This window comes from Argopecten irradians, chromosome 13, assembly GCF_041381155.1.
Source record: "Argopecten irradians isolate NY chromosome 13, Ai_NY, whole genome shotgun sequence".
NCBI lineage: Eukaryota > Metazoa > Mollusca > Bivalvia > Pectinida > Pectinidae > Argopecten > Argopecten irradians.
The window spans coordinates 16,490,050-16,505,414 of NC_091146.1; the positions used below are offsets into that span (position 1 = coordinate 16,490,050).

The 15,365-nt window shown below is 34.8% G+C and overlaps 1 protein-coding gene across 1 annotated transcript in view; it reads right to left on the reverse strand.

The window, feature by feature from the left end:
• The window catches only part of LOC138306331 (mothers against decapentaplegic homolog 6-like), a 39,191-nt gene that overhangs the window by 14,488 nt on the left and 9,338 nt on the right, over positions 1-15,365 (reverse strand). The window contains exons 2-3 of the mRNA XM_069246762.1: positions 13,635-13,688; positions 12,908-12,991 (exon numbers count right to left, since the gene is read on the reverse strand). Of these exons, the coding sequence (XP_069102863.1) occupies positions 12,908-12,991; positions 13,635-13,688 (138 nt within the window). The remainder of the gene's footprint in view (positions 1-12,907; positions 12,992-13,634; positions 13,689-15,365) is intronic.

Below are 15,365 nucleotides of genomic sequence, written 5' to 3' on the forward strand. Positions count from 1 at the left end.
AGAAAGGCTTACAGAAAGCTTCAAAAGCATTATGCAGACGACAACTTTAAAATTGACAAATCTTTTCACTGACTGTCCCCAGAACAAAGCATTGGGTTTCAAAGAGAAAAATAGTGTTATTGTGTATATGGTATTTTGGTTGGCTATGGTTAGAGACCAGAACAGTGTACCCGTAACGATCGTCAGCTTTACTTCTAACAGGCGTCATTTTTCAGATCTTAATCTCAGATCTTCTCATCAAAACTTATTTTTAGATTTTGTATCACTCTAGCTTGTATTCTTATACTTTTTTTCCATCTTAACACTTTTTCCAAAACTTTCTCTGTGAAACTTTGGTTCTGAATCGTTTTAATGTTTGACAGTTCAAGCTTAACAAGCTTTTCAGTGACACAGACTCACAGTGGAGAAATGAGATGGCAGCACTGATTGAGCTGAAAGGTAACCATACATGTAATTATCCCCATCCCGTTCAAACGTTTCGTGCCCATTCACAAGTCCACTACCTCCACATGCTATAATCGATGCCCACCAATATTTAGTAGAACATACAATGAAGTTTAAAATCCAAAACATTCTCCCTGTATTGGGTGACAAACTTTGGTACTGTATGCGTCAAGGGAATGTGGCCTTCAGAAATGGCTAGGGTGACAGATTCAGCTTGAAATTAGCTGGCCAGAGCCGAAATATGCCAATAATGTCTGAATCATGAGTAAACTTAATACCGCCATGTGATTAACAGATAATTATACTGAACACATTTCCTTAAAGTATAGCAAATTAACTGTAGGAAATATATTTTCTTCCAGTGAAAATTATAACATTTTTTGAAATTCTTGGCTCTTGAAAAGTTAAACCTACATATATATATTTTTTCCAAAATTCAATGGTCGTTAGTTTGTTCTTGCAATCATTACATTTATAATTAACTGAAAAGATTCCATCAAATTTCAGTACAAGCCATTCAGACTCTTGATTGACCTAACATGATTAAAATTTTATGAAAATTTTATGAAAATTTTCTTAAAGTGGTCTCTTAATCATCCATCAACATTAACCTCTGTATATTGTTAATGATAAATTACTTTTTTAGTTTGTTGTTTGTTGTGTAGTGTTTTCCTGTTTATGGTTTTAAAAAGTGACTGACCAATATCATCACCTTGGCAGACGCCCTTGAACGTTTAAAAAATAATCACTGCAAGTTACATTTAATTCAGTCTATTAATATATAAAGCACTTCAACTTAGTTACAAACTTTCTTACCATCAAATTTTAAGAAAATTAAGGTTGTAACAAGGAAAAAATTTAGAAGGCTCATGCTCAAAAGTAATATAAACTTCTTTCATCCCAAGGGGAGATAATTCTGCTGAATGTGATACAGGCCCTGCACATACAAATGCAGTATAAAATCAAGGGAACTTGAGAAGCTATTCATATATATCTCAAATTGTGCAAGATCTTGTATTTAAGCTTTATAGTTAAAACTTTATCCCAAACTACGCCCTGAAAAATGTATCACTTTCGGACTATGACATACATGTAGTCCTACCACCCAAGGTGGTATAGGGGTTAGGGTGAAAGTTCGGTAAAAACGATCACATTCACATATCCTATATTCAGGTCATACATCCTTGCATGTTTTGTATCAGAAAACTGAATCGTCCTCAGAACATAATATGAAATTGTATAATCTGTCATCTGACACAATTCTATGAGATATAGCTCTGAAAAACATCTACGCAGGCAGTGTAAGATTTAATTAGAAAGTAATCTATTATGTGTTTCCTCGTAAAAGCTAGCACTGAAGTTTGTTTGCTTGTATAAGTACATACATAATATTCCAGAGAGCTAATTAAATCAACTTAGAATAAAATAATATACAATCTCTTAGAAGAATGGGTATTCCAATCAAACTTTATCATATATGTATATTAAAACTTCTGGAGGGGTGCATTCAATCCCTACAATCTCCATAGCAAATGTATTGCTTGAGATTTTCCTGATCTTTGAGAAATTTTACAGAATGATCAAACAAAAATTGGGGTTGGGGGAATCCCTATAATTGTGACCATCTAAATAGGTCAACCCTTCAGAATATTGAAAGAAACAACATACGAATAAGAAAACATTCAAGGCCGAATGAAGCCTGATCACTACAAAGAATTTACAGACACCAAAAACCTATAAACTATATAGCTAGTTGAAGACCTGTGTTAAATATTTCTGTGTTAAATATTTCTGTACCAGAGTTTGAAAACCTGTATTAAATACATTTCTGTGTTCGAGTTTGAAAACTTGTATCACTTTCCGAGTTTTGAAGATTCACCTATAACCGAAATAATTGCAAACATTCTATAAACTGTTTTTTACACATTAAAATCAATTATAGAATCAAGCGAGGGCACTATTTAGCACACACACATTACACCCAAATCTGACACGGCCGCTACATTCCGATGACGACGACAATCACAAACGTAGTACATGTTAAGTTGTCCTACAGTTAGCCTCACATACAAAGGCTCTCCACTTGATCTTTGAATTGAGTGGGGAGCCTCATTGTTGACACAGCCCGTAAACCTAATATTTCTTTAAAGGCTTACTATTATAGACTTGGAATATTGACTCTGTAAGACTAACGCGGGCCTCTTATGCCATTGAAAACAAATTTCTAAGGTTAAATTTCATCAATGGTTTTGAAAAACATTGAATAATATTATGATAATTCTTTATTTGTTTACTTTATTTAGTCTCTGTGTGTTCCTTAAGCCATTGAAAACAAATTTGAAGTCAATTATTATCAATTATTTTGAAAAATATTGAATAATATTATGATAATTCTTCATTTATTTACTTTATTTAGTCTCTGTGTGTTTCTTAAGCTATTGAAAACAAATCTGAAATCAATTTTTATCAATTTTTTTTAAAAATATTGAATACAAAAAGGATTACTTTTGTGTTTCATTATTTGAATGAAACTTTAAATCTGATACTGTTCTGTTTGATTTTCAATTCTCTATGGCACTTAAATAAGATTACTGTGTGAATTAAAACCAAATCATTTAATTCACAAACAACATGTATAAAATTTCCTAAATACACAAGAATATGTTCTGAAATACTTCAAACCAAAAATAACTTCCAATTTATATAGCTGCTAATAAACCTTATACCTGGTACCATTTGTAACTGCGAAAATTCTTAAGTATTAAATCAGTACAACTTTATAAACATTGGCCGATGTCAGTAAAACTAAAATCTAAGAATTGAACCTATGCCCACTTCCCCACTAAAATCCTACACCAAGATCTTGTCTGGGGATCCTGTTCTAAGGTTTGGTTTTAATTCGAATCATGACTACTGCGATGTTGAAACTAAACATACATTAAGGTTTAAATGAACGAAATTTCAACACTTTGGCCGAATTCCAAACAGGTACAACCTGTATAGATTGAAACAGATAAGTAATCAACTAGGATATGTGAAATACTCAAAATTCCCTCAAGGAAATACAATGACAACCTGAAAAAGAAGATTTGTTTAAATGTATTCAACTATTCTTACTTTCATCTTAAAATTCCTTTTCCCTTCTTAAATTCAATCATATTAATTATTGCAAGACTTTTTTTGAATTTTAAAATTTTTTATTTTCAAACATTTCTTGTCTTTTTTATGGAGGTCGCTACAAAATTAAATTCATCTCAGATAACTTATATGTAACAGTTCAGGTCGCTCTGATACCACCCAGTATAGCCTATTTAAAGCACTCCGGCTAGTGTTTGGAGGATCCTGGGTTTGAATCCCAGTCCGGTTGTGCATTATCCTGCTCCTTCATATATTTGCTTCTGTAATAGGTTACCAGGGTAATCCCAGTCCAGTTTAAAGCTGTAGTAGCTGATGGCTATCTAACAAAATATAGGAAGTAGATAATAATACACAAATAACCTAGTGGTTAAGATGTCCCTAAATATTACCACAAAACTTCCACTCCTGGGATGCAAGTTCAAATCCCATGTGGGGCAAAGGTCAGGTACTGACCACTGGTCGGTGGTTTTTCTACTGATACTCTGACTTTTCTCCACCATGTAACCTGACACATCCTTAAATGACCCTAATATAAGCTGTTATATAACATATTACACCAATCAAACAAATGACCCTGTGAACTGCCCGATAAATGGCGATAATTGTCTCGATCCTCATCATATGTCCTAGAATTTGTAACTTGGAAATCACAAAAATGTTTCATCTATGATAACAACATGGATTTATTCCGACAGGTCCACACGTTGGTGACATTTTCTCATTACAATATTCAGAGATGTGCTCGGGATGGAGAATTGACCAATGGTCCCCTAATAGATGTGGCAGAAGGATTGTTACAGAGGACTGGAAAATCTGTTCCATAATCCATATAAAACATGCAATATACAGTGGACAAATTAGGTTTTTATTTGTTTCCCTGTCTCCAAGGCCATTTTCTGACAGACTATTCTATTTTCATTACTGACTACCCACATATTAATGCAAACAGCGGCTGAAACCTTGCTTATACTTTCCTTCTTTCTCCCTTGAAGGCCATTTTGAGACAGAAAATAATATGCATGTTTGGAAAAGCTTGTGAATACCATGGTTAACATGTTTTTTATAAACATTTTCACATTAACATCTAAGAGGTCATCCTGAGGCATCAAGTTAAACTGTAAACACTTTTCCCTCCATTTTTAGTCCTCGTTTGAGGTACCAACTTGAGACAGACGATGAACACGTAACCATGCACTATTCATATACCATAGACTCCCTTTGGAGTATCAAAACTTCCATTATAAAAACATTTCCCACCCCGACAATATAATAATCGAATATTCAAAATTTCAACCTGGCAAATGTAGCGATTTGTTCTTCACTAAATCTGACGACCTTTCATCAAAACCCCATTCCGTATCGCCAAAGGTCATCAAGTGCCTCACTTTAAAACTCTAGAGCTTTCCCCGAGACCATAAACCTGTGTGCCTGGCCTCGGTAAGGACTGTTGAAGCACGATTTTATGACAAAATAAGCAGCTTATCATCTGACCAGGGGAACGACTTCAGCCAAAAGGGCCATCAATACTGTTTCTTATATCAAGTGGTGGTGATCAACTCAAGAGGTCCATGGGGCTGTTATCCATAATGCATAGTAGTGTAGCAGGATTGAAACGAGTCGATTATTGGTGGCTAGGTATTCCGTCTTTGCACATTACAGAGTTAGCTCCCCTGCTGGTAAGTATCGATTGTTATGTCATTATTTTGTGAGCATTTTCTCCTCAAAGTATGACGTTACGATAGAAAACACATGACGTCACAATCAATACCTACCTACAAGGGCAGATAACTGAATACAGAATAACTCAATCACAATCAGCAGAACATCAGTGTTTAATTCGAGCCCTAGCTGGCCTCATGGTCGTTAAAATAGACTAAGCCAAAACTGTCTTAATTTTTGACATAGTCAATTAATTAATATAATATTGACGTTTTATTGAGTTACGTCATTTATGATTGGCTAAGTCAAAACTTCAGATTTTTTTCATGATCATTGACTGACTGATCTTAACTCTACGTTTTCTCCTATTGACTGACTGATCTTAACTCTACGTTTTCTCCTATTGACTGACTGATCTTAACTCTACGTTTTCTCCTATTGACTGACTGATCTTAACTCTACGTTTTCTCCTCTCTCGTTACACTAGTACTAGTTCTTCCAGCATAAATGAAACATTTCAGTTTCATCTGAATGAGAGATAAAGTCATATATAAGAAGGTGTAATAAGTGGTAGAAAGCCAGAGTACAGGAGGAAACCACTGACGATAAACCATTAACCTCACTTCAGTATCTTATATGTGGTTTGAAATCTCGGTTTATAAGGATATTCAGTGGCTATCGCGGCCCATAACCATAACAGACATACATTTATGAGTATATTCAGTGGCTATCGCGCCCATAACCATAACAGACATATGTTTATTAAGGATATTCAGTGGCTATCGCGGCCCATAACCGACATATTATAGATATCATGTATCCGCCCATAACCATAACAGACATACGTTTATAAGGATATTCAGTGGCATCCCGACCCATTACCATAACAGACATACATTTATAACGATATTCAGTGGCTATCACGACCCATTACCATAACAGACATACTTCTTTAAGGATATTCAGTGGCTATCGCTGCCCATAACCACAACAGACATATGTTTATAAGGATATTCAGTGGCTATCGCGGCCCATAACCATAACAGACATATGTTTATAAGGATATTCAGTGGCTATCGCGGCCCATAACCATAACAGACATACATTTATAAGGATATTCAGTGGCTATCGCGACCCATAACCATAACAGACATACTTCTTTAAGGATATTCAGTATCATCTGGAAAACTACCATTGATATGATTTCTTTGATCCATAACATATACATTTACACCCAAAGTACGAATTCTAATGGTAATGTCACCTGAAAACCAGAAAAGAATGTTATTTTCATTAAAATATCAAAGATATTATTGTTTCAACAAACGACTAGTATGATTTTTGACTTCATGAATGATGTCTAACTAGTAAAGCCAATATTGAAACAGAACATGACATTAGTGCGCCGGTTATTGTATGACCACATGCCTCTTTAAGCCCACTTCAGCGTAAGGATTAACACCATGTATATATAAGTGATCGTACCACAACAATACGTATTGTACATTTAGCTACACACTGCCTACTTATACAAAGTTGAAATGTTCCTGATTGGAATTAACACAAGTGTCCTCGAAGTATCCTTGGGGCCATACCGTAGCTCCTATAAGGCCCGCCCATCATAGTACCAGTGGTGCATATAGAAAATTTGACCAAATATAAGCATCCCTCCCCCTTTTTCAGGTTTCAATTTCGTTTACTATATTTGCTCTAGTCTACTGGGTCAAAGAAACATTCTGCTCTTGTGTACTGAGCCAAAGATACATTCTGCTCCTGTCTACTGAGCCAAAGAAACATTTTGCTCTTGTGTACTGAGCCAAAGAAACATTCTGCTCTTGTGTACTGAGCCAAAGAAACATTCTGCTCTTGTGTACTGAGCCAAAGAAACAATTTGCTCTTGTCTGCTGAGCCAAAGAAACATTTTGTTCTTGTCTTCTGAGCCAAGGAAACATTTTGCTTATGTCTACTGAGACAAAGAAACATTTTGCTCTTGTGTACTGAGCCAAAGATACATTCTGCTCCTGTCTACTAAGCCAAGGAAACATTTTGCTTTTGTCTACTGAGCCAAAGAAACAATTTGCTCTTGTGTACTGAGCCAAAGATACATTCTGCTCCTGTCTACTAAGCCAAGGAAACATTTTGCTTTTGTCTACTGAGCCAAAGAAACAATTTGCTCTTGTCCACTGAGCCAAAGAAACATTTTCCAATGACATTAACAGTCATATTGTGGAAAAGACATAACTTCATGTTTATGTCACAATGAATAACTCATTTTTTAATATATTCAATTAAATATGACAATAATCTTGCTATTTCTTGCTTTGTTTATCAAAATGGTTCAGACCAATATAGTGTTTATATGGTAAGTACTTTTTTATACATTGAATAGGATTGTGAACTCGAGTGACTACTTGTAGTATATGGGATTAAGTAGACTGGCTGAGAGGTTTAACAGGGGTTAAATACCCACTACCTACTTCAATGGATATGCATCAATACACATATTTACATGTAAAAAATAATATTTATGTCAAATCCTATGCTATCATACTGAACATATGTTCAAAACAAAATTTACATTAAATGTTTATTTCATTCGACTTATTGATTAAAATGATAAAATACCTTTTGTTTTATAAATACAGATTTATAATTCCCATTGTAATGAGAAGATTTTTTTAAATTTGTATATTAATTCCTTTATATTCAATAAAATTCTGAAAAATCATGGATTATAATTTACATCATTGCATTATGAAATAAAATATAATTTATTAACATATGGATATAATGATGATGCTTTTTAACTCAAAACATCTTAACAGTAATATTGCTTAGGATATCATTTATATGAAATTTATTTCCAGTCCAAAATATAATTTTTAAGTTTGTATCATCATAAAACACATCACTTTTATTAACGAATTATAAAATTTCAGCACAAAAAGTTAATGGGCAATATTATATCTGAAAATTGAAGTTCATTATGACCCATATGGAAAATACTATAAATACAGATATCATGCATTATAATGATGAAATGCCTTACATAAATTAGCTAATTATAGTTTGTTAGCCTAAGCTGTGAAAACTTTATCCTAATTAGTGGTGTGTGCTTGAGAGTTAATGTACAAAGCTGTGAATCCTATACAAACGAGTTTATGAAATGTGTTTGAAATCTGCACATTACCTGTGAAAACTCTACCCTACATTGTGTCACAAACCAACACAAAGGTGTACTATTTACACAATTCTTTACACTATTCATGAGTGTGAAATCATTTGGTAAGCTGGCATGTAGCAGTTAATAAAGTGTATATTATCTTAATTATATGTGTTATTATTTTTTTCACAAATTAGGAGTCGGCCACCATAGCTGTCAACCAAAGCAAGCCACATCGACTGAGAAAGGATTATAGCTCTGTCGCTCAATCAAACCGATCCTTGGGGAGTTCAAACAAACCCTGGCCCCTATAAACCTGTTAATCACTTCTACAAACACACACCTCATTAAAGGGCCATGTTGAGAGTGATCTCCCCTTGTGAAGTCATCAATATAACTGTCAATCATCAAGTTTTTTCTCGTTATGTCCACAACAACGCCTTTTTAAACACAGAAACTGGAAAATTTGGGAGTGATATCACAATAGTCAATACCAATGTTTTTTATGTTTCTCTTCTTTTGAAAGAAATGAAACAGGATTGTTCCCCTTTTTCAATTTGAACTCATCTACTGTTTTTAATCTGGCCCTGATTTTTCAAAACAAAATTTACAACTGAAGTTTTTTCTATGATGATATATATGGTAATAATTTAAACTTAAGCTCATTTTTGACTTGTTTCAAGAAATCGTGGCCAGATCTTTAGCTTATTGAAGATGCCATTATCTAGTATTAGATCAATCTAGAGTTTTCTCCCCTCCCTCCTCCTTCTCTTATTACAATAGTATACATACATTTGTAATTGAAATATCATATCTTACTAAAAAGATGATGACACAAGTTTTGTTGCTTGCTGTTATTTAAAAAAAAAAAAATTTATGTCATTAATTTTAAAGAGGTGGCATCTGGATTCCTCAGACTGATATCCAATGACAATGAAGCAAATCAAGTAATGTGCTTAATAGGGCAGGATACCATGGCTGGCTGTGAGAAATTAATTATCCAATTAAAACATGCGTTTTATGCGTCTGCCTTGTTGATATAATTCTCACTTGTTTGTCCTTCTCCTTTATTGTTTTCCATTCATAAATTTTATGTTAATTGATTTAACTGATTTTTAGTGCTGATTCCATCATCCGTGAAGTTTTCATATAAAAATAATGGATTCATTATCTCCTTCACAGAAAGGAAAACAATGCACATCAAACTATAACACAAATATCTAAACATCTTATTAACTTTTGGTAAAAAAATATTTTTTTATTCCCCCCACCCAATTATGAGAACAGACATGCATCCAATCCCTGCTGTTCTTCAGAAATAATGACTCATAATTTATTAATTTCTTTTGTCTCTTTCATCGACTTGAAAACAACCTAACAGTCTCAATATATTTCAAATCCTGTGTTAAGTATATGAAACAGATACAGCCATTTTTAAAGACACCATCCTTTTTAAAACATACTTCCTTGACTCTTTTCCAATTAAATTTTAAAATTCTGCACCGGGTCATTTCACAACATGTTGTACACAGACAACCCTACAGAACAATCCTAATCTCTTTCCTTGAACATATTTTCGTTTTTAATTTTGTCTTGTTGATGCGACATTTAAATATTAATGTTTTGTCATGTCGTCATTTTATGACAGGTTCCTGCAAATGTCTATACAGTTCCGAAGGATTTTCCTTTTTTTTCTAAACACGAGTCCTTTCTTGTTTTTGTCTCTCTTATGCTATGTCTAGTACGGTGACAGATTTTTATTATTTTCTAAACACGAGTCCTTTCTTGTTTTTGTCTCCCTTATGCTATGTCTAGTACGGTGGCGACAGAGGAAAGCCGGCACTATTGCCAATAATAGTCCACCTTAATAACTACCACCTGTCTATACAGTAATTGCCCAATACAAAATCTCACAGTCTGGGCCTACATACAATAAACAACTGAAATATTTGAAATAAATTTTTAGTTTTTTAAATTATGCATGTCAACATCATAAGTATTTGAAAACAAAATGTCTGATTTTTTCCTATATTAATCTCATCATTTATCATTAATTCAATAACAATCAGCAAACAAATACGCTAGGTAAACAAGATACAACGACACTGGACATTCCATCTCTGTCAAACTCAGGTGATATCTACAAAAGGTCCAAAAGGCCTGTTTAATGAATTTCTCAACCTTTTTTCCATCATTGCCCATAGAAGTAAAATTGATGAAAATCTTCATAAAAGAGAGTAAATATACTTTCCCTTTGTTTTCAAACCATTTTCCAGTCTATTAATAAACAATTTTACTCTAGACATTAAAGTTAGTTAGTGATGGTAGAGACATGATTTTTACTTCAGAAAGTGTTGCATATTTCATTCAAATGTATGCAAAACACTTTTTTTTTTAAATTTCCATAAAATTAATCAATTTTTTTTTCAAAATGTCACTATAATTTGCTTAATCTATCCCTACACAATCATCAAAATTCCTTTTAAAATAGAGGAGTACTGTGCGTATAATTTTAGACAAATTAAAATACCTAGAAATTACAGTACATTTCAAACACTTCCTTACCAAAATTACTTCATTACCAGTAAACAAATTATGAATTATATAGACAATTTGACGTGTGCGTCATCCCCCTATCTGAGTGTTTACTGTACCTGTATAAGCCCTAGACGTTTTAAGTTAACGCACCCAGCCCTTGTCGCCAGTGAGCCAGCTTCACTAGGCTAGCCGGCTCCAGTATTGTATGGCGAGATCACTAGTCTGATAACTCGGGTTTATACTCCAATGTTCATAGCCCGTAAGCTTACCCGGGCACACCGGCAAAACAGCAAAACTTTCACAAAATTTCATAAATTTTTGTTCATGCACTCAAAAAAATTTATCGGGGGATTCTGATAAGAAATGTTCTGTGAGTTGACATATTGAATTATTTTCTCTTTTAGATTTAATGTTTTTAAAATGTTTATTGGGTGTAATGTTTTTTGTTGTTAAGATGACTATATGTTGAGCGAACAGCCACTCTACAGATAACAGTGGTGGCTAACATTGGGCTCTATACCTTTACCAAGGATTGTACACACACAATCTACCTGGCCACACGTCTACAAAGCCTAGACAACTTAACCTCAAATTATCCAAAATATCAAACCCTCAAAATATATTGAAATAACCCACAAATCCATATTACAAAATAACAAATAAGTTCAAAATTTAATTCAAAGTGCTTGTAAATTTACTTTAAGAGGAATCATATTATTTTATATTCATTTTATGAGGTGATATATTGATGATAAGAGTTAACTGAGCTTTAAATCGGTGGTGGTTTAAACACTACATTTACACAATTGTCAGTCAGTGTATAGTGGCCCAGTTTTTACATGTCCCTAACTTTGCTGTACACGTTTTCTGATGGTTTTGACTCACGCTTATGTTGTAGTCTTTAATAGAAATACAGTTTATCAAGGAATAATATACCCATCTTACACCGCATGAGAAGACCACCGCCATTACATATTCAGGATTCCCATTTCATTCACAGTCTTCAACTTATTACCGATGTCTATAAAACAATTTCCCTGCCTAATACATGAAACTTTCGTCCTACTATCACTATATTTTACACAAAATCCATGATATCACTACACTTTTTTGAACATTTTCGAGTATTTTTCTTAAACTGTCCAGAAATTTTCAAAGGACATTGGAAAAGTATGTCTCTGTCTTGAAACATTTGAAACTTTTCTTAATTTTTCTAGCCTTCTTCAAAATTTCTTTTCTAAATTTTCTGCTCCCTCGAATGGTTCATTTCCCTTTTAAAGATATATGATTCTTTAATTCTTATATGTACATCTTTTGTCCTCTAGAAATGTCTTAAATCATCCTCATAGTTAATATCCTTGACCAGTTTCTCTATCTAATAATGAATCTGCAACGAAATTGTTCACCCCTCTAATGGTACAACTATATATATCTACTTGTCTATGAATGGTTTGATCCCCTAGGAATGGCATGGCTCCACTTTCTCAACTACTGGCATTGTTTCACTCAAACTGCCTCTTTTATATCCGCCCCCAACTTTTGTCGCACCTCAAATGGCCAAGCTCTATATAATACAAACCATTACATTCCCACCAAACTGGCTGTACATGTTGATATATATAGATATATGCTTTCCTATTGGGAATAAGTGAGGAATTTCCTGATAAGAGCGTGAAACTGGGAACCAAGACATACAAAAGCTAAAATTCAATTAACCCTTGAGGGTAGGTATCCATTTTGACATCATTCAGTTTTGTGAGCGACACTTGCATCTTTTTCTCTGAAATGTGTGACATTACGCTCTCAAACACATGGCGCTAAAAACAAATCTGACCTGCAAGGGCAGATAACTCTGTAACATGCCAATAGGGAAAATTTCCCACTTCACTTGATATATATCATCAATGTATATATGAAAGGTTATTTTTGTGTTTCCTACACAATCAACCCCATAACCATAAATACCTGAAAAGTCCAAGCGACGAGGCGTAGGTGTGTTTCCCGTTTCCGTGGAAACATCCATCACAGATTCATCTATATGGTCTATTTCTGAAACATTGAAGCCATATTTGTTAGAACATGTATATGACATTATGCCACATTTTACTATATGTAAAACATTCAGGTGATTAGGATCATAAATTAAGCTTATAATTAACCAAGATCTGTATTGACATATCACTAGCTGTCAATCACACCGCATGTGACTAATTTGCATTTTGTATCGTGTATGCTGTGATGTTTGCTCTGACATTGAATTGGTCCACGTGCGTATGTGAGCACGTGGCGTAGCTACATACAGTTTGGTGATTGGTCAGTGATAAACACTAAGCTGACCATGATCATATATTTACTATTGAAACATTCTCATCAGATTTCAGAATATCTATCATTGGTAATTATACATAACGAGGCATCTTTCTGATGCACATATAGACACATGATTCTTAAAATAGTTCCATTTGATATGCAAGTCAATGTAAATTTATACAAGTGTACAACTGCCTGTGTTTGATACATAAATTTACAAGTCTGAGGTCTAATAACAAAATGACAACAGAGTGCATACAATGTATATTGTGTTATCTATAGCTGCTGCACAGTTACCAAGTTCATTGTTGAATACATATAATATTCTTTACAGACTCTTACAGAGTATGTAGCATTAGATACTAATATGTAAATGTTTTACCTGTAATTTTTAGTCTGGAGATCTTGGACCAATTCCCATTTGTATAGGGGGTATCTGAAATATTTCAAAAACAGATTAAAATTGCAATCTTTAATTACAACTGTCAGGATGCATGTGACAAAGATCAACTGGTGTGAGAGATTTCCCCCAATGGAACCCCAGTATAAAGATAGTGGTAGAGATCTAGACTGGCTGGTGTGAGAGATTCCCTCTCTATGGTGCTCCAGTATATAGATAGTGGTAGAGACTGGCTGATGTGAGAGATTCCCCCTATGGTGCCCCAGTAAATGTAGATAGTGGTAGAGACTGGCTGGTGTGAGAGATTCCCCCTATTGGTGCACCTATATATATAGATAGTGGTAGAGACTGGCAGATGTGAAATATCCCCCTATGGTGCCCCTTATATATAGATAGTGGTAGAGACTGGCTGGTGTGAGAGATTCCCCCTATGGTGCCCCAGTAAATGTAGATAGTGGTAGAGACTGGCTGGTGTGAGAGATTCCCCCTATGGTGCCCCAGTAAATGTAGATAGTGGTAGAGACTGGCTGGTGTGAGAGATTCCCCCTTTGGTGCCCCATATATATAGATAGTGGTAGAAACAGGCTGGTGTGAGAGATTCCCCCTATGGTGCCCCAGTAAATGTAGATAGTGGTAGAGACTGGCTGGTGTGAGAGATTCCCCCTATGGTGCCCCAGTAAATGTAGATAGTGGTAGAGACTGGCTGGTGTGAGAGATTCCCCCTATGGTGCCCCAGTATATAGATAGTGGTAGAGACAGGCTGATGTGAGAGATTCCCCCTATGGTGCCCCAGTATATATAGATAGTGGTAGAGACAGGCTGATGGTGGTGGAGCCTTTGAGATGCACCAGCAAAGTTTTAATCCATATACCCTATACTCCAACACTAAACTCACTCCAAACCATTGCTTCACTAATTCTCCAATCACTCTGTTAATTTCCTCCTCTTTTACTTCTTTCTCAACTAATCTTTCCCTACATCATCTCTCTCTCCTAACCTCCCCTCCATCTCTCTATCCGTATCTTTCATGTCCATTCACTATTCATAGCTAAGATTTTAAAACTTTCCTTACCCCTTCTAAGTTCTCTCTATCAATGTCCTTCAATTTTCTTTCACCTTCTATCTATCCAGATCATCATATTTCCCCGTTAGTACACCTTCTCTCTATCCTTGTCATTCCATTTTCTTTCTATCCACATTCTTCATTTCCTCTTGTATCCTTTCCATTTCTCTCCGGATACATCCCTCACCACCTCCCTCTCTCTTTCTTTTAATCTCTCTCCATATACCGGTACATCCCTCAACCCCTACCTCTATCTTTCCTTCCATACCTCTAGATCTCTGTATCTTTCTTTATCTTTCTTTCCATCCCTCTCTATACATACCTCAGCCCCTCCCTCTATCTTCCCATCCCTCTCTGTATATATCCCTAACCCCTTCCCTCTATCTTTCTTTCCATCCCTCACCCCTCCTTCTCTCTTTCTCCTTTTTCATATATATAATGTAAACATTGATCATGACACCACAAATTGTGTCCTAATTCATGTTTTAAATAGTCCTCAAGTTTCTGAATATATACATATGTGTGTACTTTAGCCAATACCTAGACATTTACAACAGTAATTCCTTACAGGAATTCTCTTGCCTAGTACTTGTTGATGGTGCAGAGTGTTTGTTCTGTATTCCCCCTCCCCCAACCACTACATGTGGGTG